Source organism: Marmota flaviventris, chromosome 8 (genome assembly GCF_047511675.1).
Source record: "Marmota flaviventris isolate mMarFla1 chromosome 8, mMarFla1.hap1, whole genome shotgun sequence".
Lineage (NCBI taxonomy): Eukaryota > Metazoa > Chordata > Mammalia > Rodentia > Sciuridae > Marmota > Marmota flaviventris.
Window position 1 is genome coordinate 57,786,237 of NC_092505.1, and position 12,993 is coordinate 57,799,229.

General features: G+C 34.3%; 1 protein-coding gene across 2 annotated transcripts in view; it reads right to left on the minus strand.

Moving 5' to 3' along the window:
* Window positions 1-372: 372 nt before the first annotated feature.
* Window positions 373-12,993, minus strand: part of Stxbp5l (syntaxin binding protein 5L) — a 334,167-nt gene continuing 321,546 nt past the window's right edge. For both annotated transcript variants that reach the window (XM_027936010.2, XM_027936009.2), the window contains 5 exons: window positions 12,081-12,441; window positions 6,499-6,664; window positions 3,925-4,036; window positions 1,190-1,410; window positions 373-450 (listed from right to left, as the gene is read on the minus strand). In XM_027936010.2, the coding sequence (XP_027791811.1) occupies window positions 409-450; window positions 1,190-1,410; window positions 3,925-4,036; window positions 6,499-6,664; window positions 12,081-12,441 (902 nt within the window). In that variant the 3' untranslated portion in view covers window positions 373-408. The remainder of the gene's footprint in view (window positions 451-1,189; window positions 1,411-3,924; window positions 4,037-6,498; window positions 6,665-12,080; window positions 12,442-12,993) is intronic.

Sequence of the window (12,993 nt, forward strand, 5' to 3'; positions counted from 1 at the left end):
TCACAACATGCTTTTTTTTCTTTTCCTCTTAAGATGTTAATTTATCATGCAAAGATTTTTTTTCATTAAGTGCATTAATGCTTTTGTTTGTACAGGAATTTTCAAATCAAAAGGACTTCCCGCAGTTCCTAAATGTAAATCCTTAGCAAATTACATGCTAAGATGATAGCTCCATTCCACATGGGAAAAGACAAATTCAGCCATTATCTTGGGATTTTTAACCAGGGTTCCAGCCTTTGGGTTGTACAGCGTCTTTGATAAATCTCCTTTATGATAACTTCAGATGGATTGTGATGGAACATTTTATAGAAGAAACTGGCTTCTAGCAGTTGAATAGTGATGCTGGGAATAAATTTGGTTTCCCTGAATAATGGTTTCTCAAAGCAGGCACAGCTCTTCTTAAGGAGTTCAGAATTGGTACCATTTCTTATCCTTATATTTCAGCATTAACTGCAAAGAGAAAAACAGTCATCAAAAGTTGCTTAAAAAATCAATGAAAGTTCTATTCCAAGCAAGTCCAGATTGAGCTAATCATGACTAAGCAAATCTCAAAACTTACAATAAAACTTGTTTTATTTTGTGGGATGAAGCACATGTCAGAAAGAGTTTTTTTAAAAATAATATTTATTTTTCAGTTTTTGGTGGACACAACATCTTTATTTTATTTTTATGTGGTGCTGAGGATCAAACCCAGCGCCCCGTGCATGCCAGGTGAGCGCGTTACCTCTTGAGCCACATCCCCAGCCCCAGAAAGTGTTCTTTTTTTTTTTTTTTAAAAAAAAAAAACAAACATACATTAAATCAAGATATAAAAATTCACCTGACAGGAAATGATTTTTAACGACCTGAGACAAAATGGAAGGTGTGGATTCCAGCCTCTACTGCTGCCCCTCCCACCTTCCTGTGGGTCTTGCATCATCTACCTACACACTTTTTAAGCAGTTGATGTACAATACAGATCAGTGTATTAGAACCAATGGATAATTTTCTTTGATTATCCCTTGAGGTAAATAAGTATTTATTAATATATTTTACAGTATTTAAAAAAGTATTTCCCCAAAGTGGGGGAAATCATAATACTTGGTTATAGGACTACTCATGTGGCATCTCGTTTAAGCTTTCTTGAACAGGACTTACAGGTCTCCTCACTGGTGGTAACTTTAAACATTTATGTATTTAATCAGATTACCTCGTGTGCATGTTTGGAAAATGCTTCTGCGCTGGTCATCATGCCTGCAGTCTTCTCTTCCAGCTCTCCTAGTCTCTGTCCTCTCTCATCAAGTGCAATCCGGGCGCGGGTCAGCTCTCCCATGACACCTCCAGCAGCGCCTTTCATCCCTTCTATACCACCTGGTCCAGGAATGTGCTGTGCAAGGCTGCGAGAAGCTTTTCCTGCTGTAGCTTCCCCAACTGGAAATTCAAGACATAGCAATTAAAACATTCTGTCAGTAATTCAAATAGTCAAGGTTGTCGCCAAAACAAAATGCTTAAGTTCTGCTGTCGTAATTTTCATTGGAGGAGTGATAAGAAAGAGAGAGACAGGGAAATATCATTACTATATGTCTCTATGTGTACACGTGTGTGTGTGTGTGTGTGTGTGTGTGTTTATGTGTACATGTGGTGTTTCATACAGTATGGCACAACTGCATTTCTTGGCATGGCTGAATTGGAATTCTGAAAACATAAGACTTCACGTTTAGCCCATACTAATGTCTATTCCTGTCTAAGCCTGATAATTTGCTTACATTTCTGCCCAAGTCCTTATTCCAACCTTTTCTGTTCATCCTGATGTATCAGCTTGTAGGCCTCAGGTTCTCTCTCTTCCCCTCTTTATCCCTCTAGAGAATAGGCTATAAGTGATGGATATCAATTTACATATGTTGAAATTTTGTGACTTCATAAATGAGTAAAAATTTCCCAGTCAAATACAGAGCTTCGTTTCATTCTATTCTAAAGAGACAAAAACGTTTTTATTAAAATCAGCTGTCTTGGCAGAAATTTAGTGAACATTTCTAATGATATAATATTGGAATAGAATCTAAAATTTTAAAAACAAGAGGCTTTTTGAGATATAATTCACATATAATAGAATTTTCCCTTTCAACAAAAAGCATACAATTCAGTGGTTTTTAGTGTATTCACAAAGTTTTTTGACTATTACCACTGTCTGATTTTAGAATTTTTTATTATGCCACAAAGAAACCTTGAACCCACTAGTAGTCACTGTTTATTCTCTCCCTGCCCAGGCAACCACTGATCTATTTTCAGTCTCTATGAATTTGCCTATTCTGTACATTTCATATAAATGGTATCATAGTAGCTCAGTGGTAGTGCACTTGCTTAACATGTACAAGGCCCCAGGTTTGATTCCCAGCTCTTCAACAGTCAATGAATCAATCATACAATATGTGACCTTTTTGGTTTTCTTGGATTTAGCATGATTTTTTCTAAAGTTAGAACATGTTATACATGTTGTATCATGTATTAATATTTCATTCTTTTTTTGTGGCCAACCAATATTCCACTGTATGATAGCACCTAGATCTTTTTTGCATAGTTAAAAGTTCAAGAGAACTTTAATATGTGGAACCAAATGGCATATTCTGGAAAATATATTCTCATCTTGTCTATGAAAATGTTCTCTAGTATCTTCCTATTGATTTTTGATTATTGTTCATCAGTTTGCTTGATAGAATTTTAAAATAGTTTATTCTGTGACATTGATAGACCTTGCATTATGAATTTAAAAAATCTGTTTCCCAGTAGTGATTATAGACAGGCAGATTAAACTTTGTTTTTCCAACTTTAATAACTGAATGTCTTCACCTTGTCATGCAGATACGCTCTACCTACAAAAGTGAGACATTTATTAGCTGGCTTATTATTTATTTGAACTATACATATCATTTTTACTAAACTATTTTCTAATGGCTAATTTTATTCATGCTTAGAAAACATAAATAATTTTCATGGTACAGAAGGAAACAAATATTCAAACTTTTAAGATAGAAGTAAGATGGCAAGGATATTGAAAAAAAAGGTATATATTATTGGTGAGACTATACATTAGTACAACCACAATGAAAATCAGAATGGAGATTCCTCAAAAGACTAGGAATGGAACCACCATATGACCCAGTATTCCATTCCTTGTTTTTTTATACAAAAGAACTAAAATGAGCATACTATAGTGATATATGCATATCAACATTTCTAGCAGTGCAATTCACAATATCCAAGTTGTGGAACCAGCCCAGCTGTCCATCAATAGATGAATGGACATAGAAAACATGGTATATATATACAGTGGAGTTTTACTCAGCCATATAAAGAAGAACGAAATTATGTCATTTGCTTGTAAATAGATGGAACTGGAGAACATCATGCCAAGTGAAATAAGCTAGACTCAGTCAAGTTTTGAATGTTTTTTCTTATATGTACAAACTAGAGAGAAAAAGGGAATAAAAAAGGGATGTTATGAAAATAGAAATGAGACCAATAGAGTACAGTAAGGGGATGGAGAGGGAGGGAATAGGGGAGGGCGGGGGGGATGGACCCATTGAAATCAACCAAATTACTGCTATGTTCATATAGAAATATAAAACAGTGAATCCCACTTTTATGTATAATTATAATTCACAAATTAAAAAAAAAAGAAGGAAGACCAGTAAGGGTAGACGATGGGGATCAGAGACAGGAGGGAAGTAATAGGGAATGTACAGGGAAATGAAACTGAACAAACTATGTCATATGCATGTGTGACTGTTACACGAATCCCACTGCTGTGTGAAATTATAATGCACACACACAAAATAATAGAAGAAAAAGCACATAACCTAGAATTTGAGATCCCATATTAAACTATACACACAATATCATGTCTTCCATTCTGAGATGCATTTCTGTAATTAGGAATTTACTCACAGAGCTCTTCTCTGTCAAATGTTTGTCCACTTCCACCGAACAGTCCCTTAAGAAAGCCTCTATTCTGAGCTTCTGGTGTCTCTATAGGAGTAAACAAATCTCCTAGCATGTCCTGTACCAAATTCAAAGGAAAAAAAGCATTATAAAACTAAGAATGAATTAACAGATAAAAAGGTAACACTGTGGTAAAAGAGTATATCATGAAAGACAGTCTGCTTTTCCTGCTGATTTTTGCTTTGCTCACAGTTTTTACCTTAACATTTCTTTCTCCATTTTCTTTCCTTCATTTCTACAGTAACTGATTTTCTAAAATTTTCCTTTTTCTATTTTGTCTCCTATTGATATCTAGCATGGAAAATCAATATATTCACTCTCAGAATAATTTCCATGTATGATCAGTGACTACCAATTTAGATATTTGTGGCTTTTAAAATTACCACAGCCTCTTTCCTATCCTGGTTCCTTTCCCTGAACCATGAATGGACTTCCCTTAGAAATAAGAAGGCTTCAGTGAAGGCTAGATCTATTTTTATATTATACAAAATTATGCCATAGTTAAAAATCATTGAAATAATTAAAAATAGGTATGGCAAGGTCATTCTCAGTATTTGATGAGTTTTAGAATGACTGGGAAAATATCTCATTAGAAATGCAAATCTTCTGCAATTACTAAATCAGAATTGACCTAGATGTGCTCTGGTTATCTTGCTTTTCAAGTCTTTTTAAAGCAGCACAACATTTAAGAACCATCAGTACAGAGGAAGAAACCAAGACCAGGAGGCACAGGTTTGTCAATGAACTTTCAGTTTGACTTCATCATCTCTCCTCACCAGCCCTGTGTTTTTCTTCCTAGAAGTCCTACTCTTTGGAGAGAGTAGCACCCTCTATTCAGTTTCCCAAGGCAGAAAACATTCCTTGCTTTTCCTCATTCTTATGACTAATAACCCTCAAAGCCAATGGATTACACTTTATAGCTCTTGAATCTGCTAACTTTTCTTCATCATAACTGCTGATTCCTTTATTTTGGGTCAATGCAATTCTTGAACTTTACTGTAAAGAGACTCCTAATTATTGTCCCCAGCTTCAGTTTTGCTTCCTCAAAACCAATTGCCATACTATCAACCAAATCTGCTCAAGTTTTTTTAATGACTTCCTGTACCTCTTAGGATAAATGCTCAGTTCCTTATAGATCTTAAAAGGTGCTCCCAGAGCTTTTCTTGACTAATTCTCCAGCACCACCCCTCAAATCTTCACTTCCCAATGCTGAACTTTCTTGGCAGTTTCCTGGATCCTGAGGATTTCATACCTATACCACTACTGTTTAGGATATCTACCTTTTTTATCCCTAGCCATCAATTTACCTGAACAACTCCTACTTACCCTTCAGAGGTCAGTTGTGCCCACAATCTTTCTCTAACTACTCCCTCCTTTCTTTTTGTTTTTAAATATTTTTTAGTTGTTGTTGGACCTTTATTTTATTTATTTGTATGTGGTGCCGAGAATCAAACCCAGTGCCGCATACATATTAGGCAAGTGCTCTACCATTGAGCCACAACCCCAGCCCTCCTTTCTTCTCATCAACCCAAATGCACTTCTTTTGTCTCCCTAGTACTGGTATAGATATATACATAGCATTTTCCATAGAATATGTGCTCACTTATCTCTCTACCTAGCAGACAGGGATTTGTGTGCTTATTGTTGTATTTCTAGAACCCTGCAAAGTCTAAGACACACAATAAAAACTCCTTAAATATTTGTTGAATAACAATATAATGATCATAATACAAGATTTATATATTCCAGGAACTGTGCTCATTGGTCATCATCAATGACCTGCCTGCTCATTGCTTTATATAAATTCTTTCCTAATTCTAGTAATAATGCTCCAAGGTAGCACATACAGGTAGGTTAAATAAAATGCCCAAAGTCACACAAAAGGGGATCCAAGTATAGCACAAATAATTCAGCATTTTTACTCGTAATCTCTACATTATAATGAATGATTTTGATTTTCTAATTTGTAAAGTAAAGGTATTGAGCCAGTTAAATCTTGGAAGATTCTCTTAAAATTCTGTGACAATTCTTATGCAAGATTAGATAAGCTTTTATCTCTCTCCTGTTTCTAGGCTGTGCTTACCACCATGTATAAAGACAAATATCCAATTCTAATCAGCATGGTTATTTTGGTGGCCCTTGATCAAGATTAAGTTTTTTTTTTTTTTAAAAAGCCTATGAACTCCCTGAGCTGGATACAAACTTTCATGTGTTCATACATATTTCCCATCTAGAAGGAAATGATTTTTCCAGAGACACTCAACAGGCAAATGCAAACAATAAAATAAAAATATTTAACTGTTAAAATGAAAGATCTTCATATTCTTTCTCTTTCTTATTATTTCTGTGCATACCTAGAACTGTACCAGAAGTTGGCAGGGTCATAAAGAAGAATATATATTAAAGATTTGTTCTAAGAAAGGCATATTTATTGTGCAACCCAATAATATTTTAGCTTTTAGACATCCCTTTCATTTTACAACCTCTCCATTAAAAAAAAAATAAATGCACCTGACCTACCTGTAGATTATCACACATTTCCTGGCTGTATGTTAACCGCTGAATTTCAGTAGGAGAGACAAGATACAAAGCCTGTCCTTCATTGGTAAAACAAAATGTCCGTGCTATCCTCATGTCTGTCAGTGGCAAATAATTAACATCCAACATTGGGCGAAGACTAGGTAGGCTAAAAGGAAAAAAGTAAATCTACATTCCATATTCAAGTTGAAAAAAAGCATTTCCTAACATAAAACAGTAATTTAAAAAACATTATTTTATGGTTATTTCATTTATTCTCTTGAAGGCTCAGTATTAATAGGCTTTCACACAAATTCATAAAAAACAAAAAATGGGCTGGGCATGGTGGTGCATGCCTGTAATTCCAGGAACTCGGGCAGCTGAGGCAGGAGGATGATGAGTTCAAAGCCAGCCTCAGTAATTTAGTGAGGCATGTAGAAATTCAGCAAGACCCTGTCTCTAAATAAAATATAAAAAAGGGCTGAGGATATGGCGCAGTGGTGAAGCACCCCTGGGTATAATCCCTGGTGCCCATGCCCCCCAAAATAAATCATGGGCAAAGTTCTATCTTAATCCACAGATGCTTAACAATGCCCTTGAAGAGACCAGCAATCTCTGGGATGTTTTTGCAGCATTCCATGGGTTCTCTTCATATGATTATAGCCTTTGGTTATGTCAGAAATGCTAGAATGTATCTGACTGCATACTTGGTCTATTGTCTTTCTTTTAGGCAGAACTCCTGACTTTGAAGAAGTTTTAACACAGAGTGGGTTCAATTCACTGTGCCTGGGAATGGAGTGGCTTTGCTTCCTCTTCCTTTATTCCCTCTGAAATTACCTATAACTTAGGGCATCTGCACTGAAGGCACAATCAATAAATAAACCCAGCCAAGGCTGTAAGGGAATGAGAATAAGGTACCAATAATAGATCAGAATTTGTACATCCAAATGAATACCACAGATTTGATGTAGTTTATTCCACGGCTGCATCCTAATCCTAATGCTGTAGCTATAAATTTGCTAAAATAGTTCTCAGAATGTCCTTTTGGATACTGTTGTTAGAGCCAGTTTTATGAGCCACTGAAGAAAATAAAACCACTTTTACTGATTTTTAATCATACCTCTAATGTCAAAAGTGGGAGTGGGGCTTGTAATTAAATCTCAAGTTTTGAAATCATTCTACTAATTCTAAGTGTGCTCAATAATTTTAAATGATTCCAGATCATAAAACCAGCACCTCAAAAGATACTGATCTCCCTTATCAAGGTAGTTTGTAACTAGACTTTTGACCCTCAAACTTTATTTTATAAAATGGCACTTGAAATCTGTGTTATTGGAATAAGCGTTTTCCTGAGATTCCAGGGCTGCACTGCCCAATATTTTAGCCACTAACTAAATACATGTGAATATTGTGCAGTTGATCCATGGCTAGTCTGAATTGAGATGTGTTTTAAAGTGTAAATTACACTCTGAACTTCAAAGACTTAGTAAAAATAAATTATCTGAAATCTATAAAAAAGATATTGTAATTAATCTGTTATAACCCTTCAGGTAGCTAAACCCCTTAAGATATGAGTCTGAAACAAAATCAGTTAAACAGATATCTGTAATTCAATCAAATTAATAGGTGGGTTGGGAGAGATTCTGCTGACCTTTCTGATAGGCTACATTGTCTAGGGTGTGCAACATAAATGAGTCAAGAAAAGAAAATTTGAAAAGGTACAATCACTTTAGGTAGGAAAAGTGAAAGAGCAAGTTAATTGCTAAGGATTAGAAAACAATTAGTTTTAAAACTGAAAAAAGTTTCTTCTATTCAGAGGCACTTTAATAAAAAATCAGAGTCCGTTAACCAAAGGGGGTTCTTAAAAGTGGCTATGTTTGAGAATTCATATAGATAAGTCTTTCATATTCTTTTTTTAAAAAAATCGTTATTTTGTTTTATTTTTATGTGGTGCTGAGGATGGAACCCAGTATCTCACGTGTGAGGGGCAAGTGCTCTGCCACTGAGCCACAACCTCAGCCCTCATATTCTTTCTGGTTACGTTTGGACCTTAACAACCAATCATTAGCTGCCTCCACCTATCAGAAACTAGGACTTGAGGAGACGGGGCTCAGGACAGTTACATTCTGACAGGGTCTGGAAAGATCCTGGGTATATACTCAGCATGGGAAAGTAAAGAAGACCAGGAACAGATCAATTTGTAGGATTCAGTTCTTCAATCCACCCAGCAGAGTACATATCATCATTTCTTAGCTATACATTATATATTATTAAAATAATGTCAAAATTATTTCCTTTTCAAATATTTTTACGTATCCTCAGGAAAACATTATGACAAGTTTTCATTATGACATAATACCAAAGTAGCCACTATCATGTAAAGCAGCTTTTACAGAGGGAGACTGAAATATTGTTTTCCCAATGACTCCTGATGTTTAAAAGCTTGTTTTTAATTTATTAAGAAATCTCTCACCTCATATAGATGATAGAACATATTAATTTAAATAGAATTTGGAGATATATAGGATAACATCTTAGAAATAATAAAATTTTACAGAAATAGGTTAAAATAATCATCATTAAGCTAAAATTCTGACTGACATAATTAAGATTTAAAGTGAGACAATTTTTGAGTGACTAAATGGTAGCTTAGAGAAGGGGGGAGAGAGAGAAAGTGTGTGTGTGTGCGCATGAAAATAAACATTAAAACACACACAAATGTACAGTTTTTTTTTCAAAACTGAGTTAAATGTCATTTTCAAATAAGATTGAAATAACCTTCATTGGAAATATTTAAAACTAGTTTGAAAAAAGGAAAAATCAGACAAAGAGAGAAATGATCAGAAATATACAAGAAAATGAACTGACCACAAAATGATCATTTTTCCCAAGTCTTTATCTCTAAGTACTTCCCCATACCTCAAAAATTTGTTCATGTCTCCCAAATTTAAAAATAATAAAAATATAGCACTGTCAAAGTCTAGTTTTAACCTTGAACTACCTTCCCGTCTTTCATCTCTCTTTTTTAAAACACAAAATTTGGGGCTGGGGCTATAACTTGGCGGTAGAGTGCTTTCCTAGCATGTGTGAGACACTGGGTTTGATCCCCAGCACCATAAAAAAAAATTAAATAAATAAGATAAAGCTATTGTGACCATTTACAACAAAAAATATTTTAAAAAACAAAATTTTCTGAAAGAATAATCTATAATAGGGGTAAAGGACCAGATAGTAAATGTTTTAGAGTCTGCAGTGCAAAAATAGCCGTGACCAATATACAAACAGATGGGTGTGGCTGTATTCCCAAAAAACTGCATTTATAAGTATCTGAATTTCGCTTAATTTTCATATATCATGAAGTGTTTGACCATTTAAAAATGTAAACACTATCTGTGGCTTGTAGGTTGTACAAATCAGATATGGGATGGGGTAGATTTGGTCCATAGGTTATTCTTTACCAATCTCTCATCTATATACCTGCCTCAAATTACCTCCACCGTGTACCTAAGACTTGCTTTCTTAAAGGCCATTAATATCTAAGTAGTGGCAAGATTTAATGTTTTTCTTGTACCTAAATTCCTTGATCTCTTTGCTATATTTGGCTATCTTTTGACCCCCACCTCCTTTCTTTTGATACTATTCCCTTCTTTTTATTTCATGAAGTTATAACCATTCTGGTCCTTTCCCTTTCTTTCTGATGACTTATTCTCAATCTCCTTTGCTGGATGCTCTTCTTTCTTTCATAGTATAAAATGTAGAGATAGCCCCAAGTTCCTAAGCTCAGCTCAGTCTGTTCTTCATTACTTTTTGTACTACCTTTTTTGATTATCTCAGTCACTGTCATAACTACTAATGTATTCACACAGAAGACTTCCAATATGTTTCTAAAAGTCCAGACTCTATATATTTCTTGATAAATTTCTGCTGGATGACATCTATACCTCAAATTTCAAATATTTATTTTCAATTCATTCTCAAACTTCTCATTATCATAACTTTTCCAAATGCGCCTGGCTTTCATATTTGCTAACAGCATCACTAATATCCAAATTAAAAAAATAACCTTAAGTTCTTTTCTAACCCCCAAATTTAACAGCTTCCATTACCTTTCATAACTAAACAGCTTTACACACAGCAAGTTTCCCTCCATGATCCCTCACAGTTTCCCCTCCTTGCCTTTTATATAGTTATCATTTCAATTCAAAAGTCAATCACAAGCTCCTCCTCCACAGATATTTCCTAATGAATAGAGGTTAATCATGTGCTTTAAAACCATATTTCTTATATCAATTAGTCCTCAACAATTTCCCCCCATCTGCCTCTCTAGGTTACTTTCCTCCCAATGACTCTTCCTTTATAATTCATGCTTAACTATACTATGGCTTTGAACTCCAGGGACCAATTTTATCAACAGAAAATTCAATTTCATATTTCCTCTGTTGAATGTATATATTTTTTTATAATTTTTGTGGTACAGGGATTAAACCCATGGGGGCCCTCTATTACTGAGCTACATCCTCAGCCCAATACCTTACCCTTTTTTAAAAAAGTAATTTTTTATTTTGAGACAGGGTATGGCTAAGTTGCCCAGGCTATCCTTGAATTTGTGATCTTACTGCCTTAGCCTTCTGATCAGTTTCAGCCTCTGTGCCCAAATTATGCATTATAATTTCTTGTGTATGTGTCTTATCTCCCAATTAGATGGTAAGCTTCTTAAGGGTTAGGAATATATTTTGCTAATTTCTATATTGTTTATAGGTCCAGTACAATGCTTAACCATTTTAATGACTTTTGAACTACGGGAGAATGAAAAAGAATAACAGTGACTTCTTAACTGTTCTTATTACCTGCTGAATTCATAAAGTTATAATATCTCAATGTCTTACAAATTTTATTTGATTTCACTAACAGTAGGATGAAATATACTGTTGATGATAAAAGTGTATGATGATTTTTATTATATTTCTCAGTGCTGCCTCATTTTTTCCTAGACTTTCAACCTCAAATTCAATTTATTAGCATGTAAAATGAAGTATGCAAATAATACTTTACTTTCATGTGTCCTAGAATAGCAATAAGGATCAGGTGAAACTCTGTTTAATATTCTTATTAGTATATCAAAATGGATTCTACTGGCATGTATGACTAAAGAACCAATAAATTAAAAAATATTCTTTCATGAACTATATAGTAAAAGTAACAGCTTCGTTTCCCTGTAGCTTATTCATCTTTTATTTCCAGTGCTAGCATAGCATTTGGAAGCTAAATATACTCAGTAAATGTTTGTTGAATGACTATATGAGTGACTGGAACATCATTCTTTCCTTAGATTTCTTGATGCCAGTTAAAAATATATATTTAATTCACAGCATTAAGCATTTTTTAAGGAAAAAATCCCAACAGAACACACCACAAGCCCCCAAACTCTCATCAGATTGTTAAACAACAAAATATTTACAAACATAATTAAACCATGATCTCAGGTTGCTTCTTGATAACATCTTGCACATTAATCATATACTTTTTAGGATTATACTTGCTGGTTTTGTTATAATTATCAGATAATTTATAAAGAAGGCAACTACCTCATTATCATGATATGCCCATTAGCACAAAAGCATGCCAAGCAGGCACTGTTGCACATGACCACCACATTTGCTTGCAGTATAAAAGATGTCTCGGTGATGTTATGAACATAAAGGCAAGTCTGAGAAGGCAGTGAGAAGACTTTGGCTTGTTTTTCTGAGCAAATTATTGTATACTGATGATCTCCTATTTCTTGGGATGAAGAGGAGTAGTTCATGACCAATTTCCTTCTCCAAGTTTTTTCATTTTCATCTATGGTATTTGGATCCCTCCAAACTTCATATGGCGGTTGCATTAATCCGCCAGTTCGGTCCATACAGGAAAATGTTAGTACAGCTCCTTTCAATGAGAGGAATGTACCTATAAAAACAATTTCACATCACTGGCAAATAAATTCTTTCTAAAAGAGCTTTTATTCATCTGTGGGCAATGAACATTTATATTATGATAATTTGTGTTTATAGTATCATAGTATTGCACGAATACACATAGATCAGTAAATTTTTTAGTTCATCCATTGCATTAACTTAGAATCATAGAATATTAGGCCTAAAAAGAACCTAAGACATTAACTTGTCAAATTCTCTCATTTAAATGGGAAAACAGATCCAAGAAGATGATGACAGTTGGGCCAGGTCACATAGCAAATTAGTGACTGAGCTCTGACTAGAATTCTGATTTCTTGATTGCTAATTCAGGATTTTTCATTATTTTATATCATCCACTTTAAAATCATTTTATAAAAGACAAATTGAAAAATGCATAACTTTCATTTATTGAAATAATTTCAACAGAAAAATAATTATATCATCTGATTCTCTTTTCTTATTTTATAGGTTCATTTACTAATATATGTTTCTTTTTTCTTTTCCTGACATTGAACACTCAATTAATGTCATGAAATTTCAATAT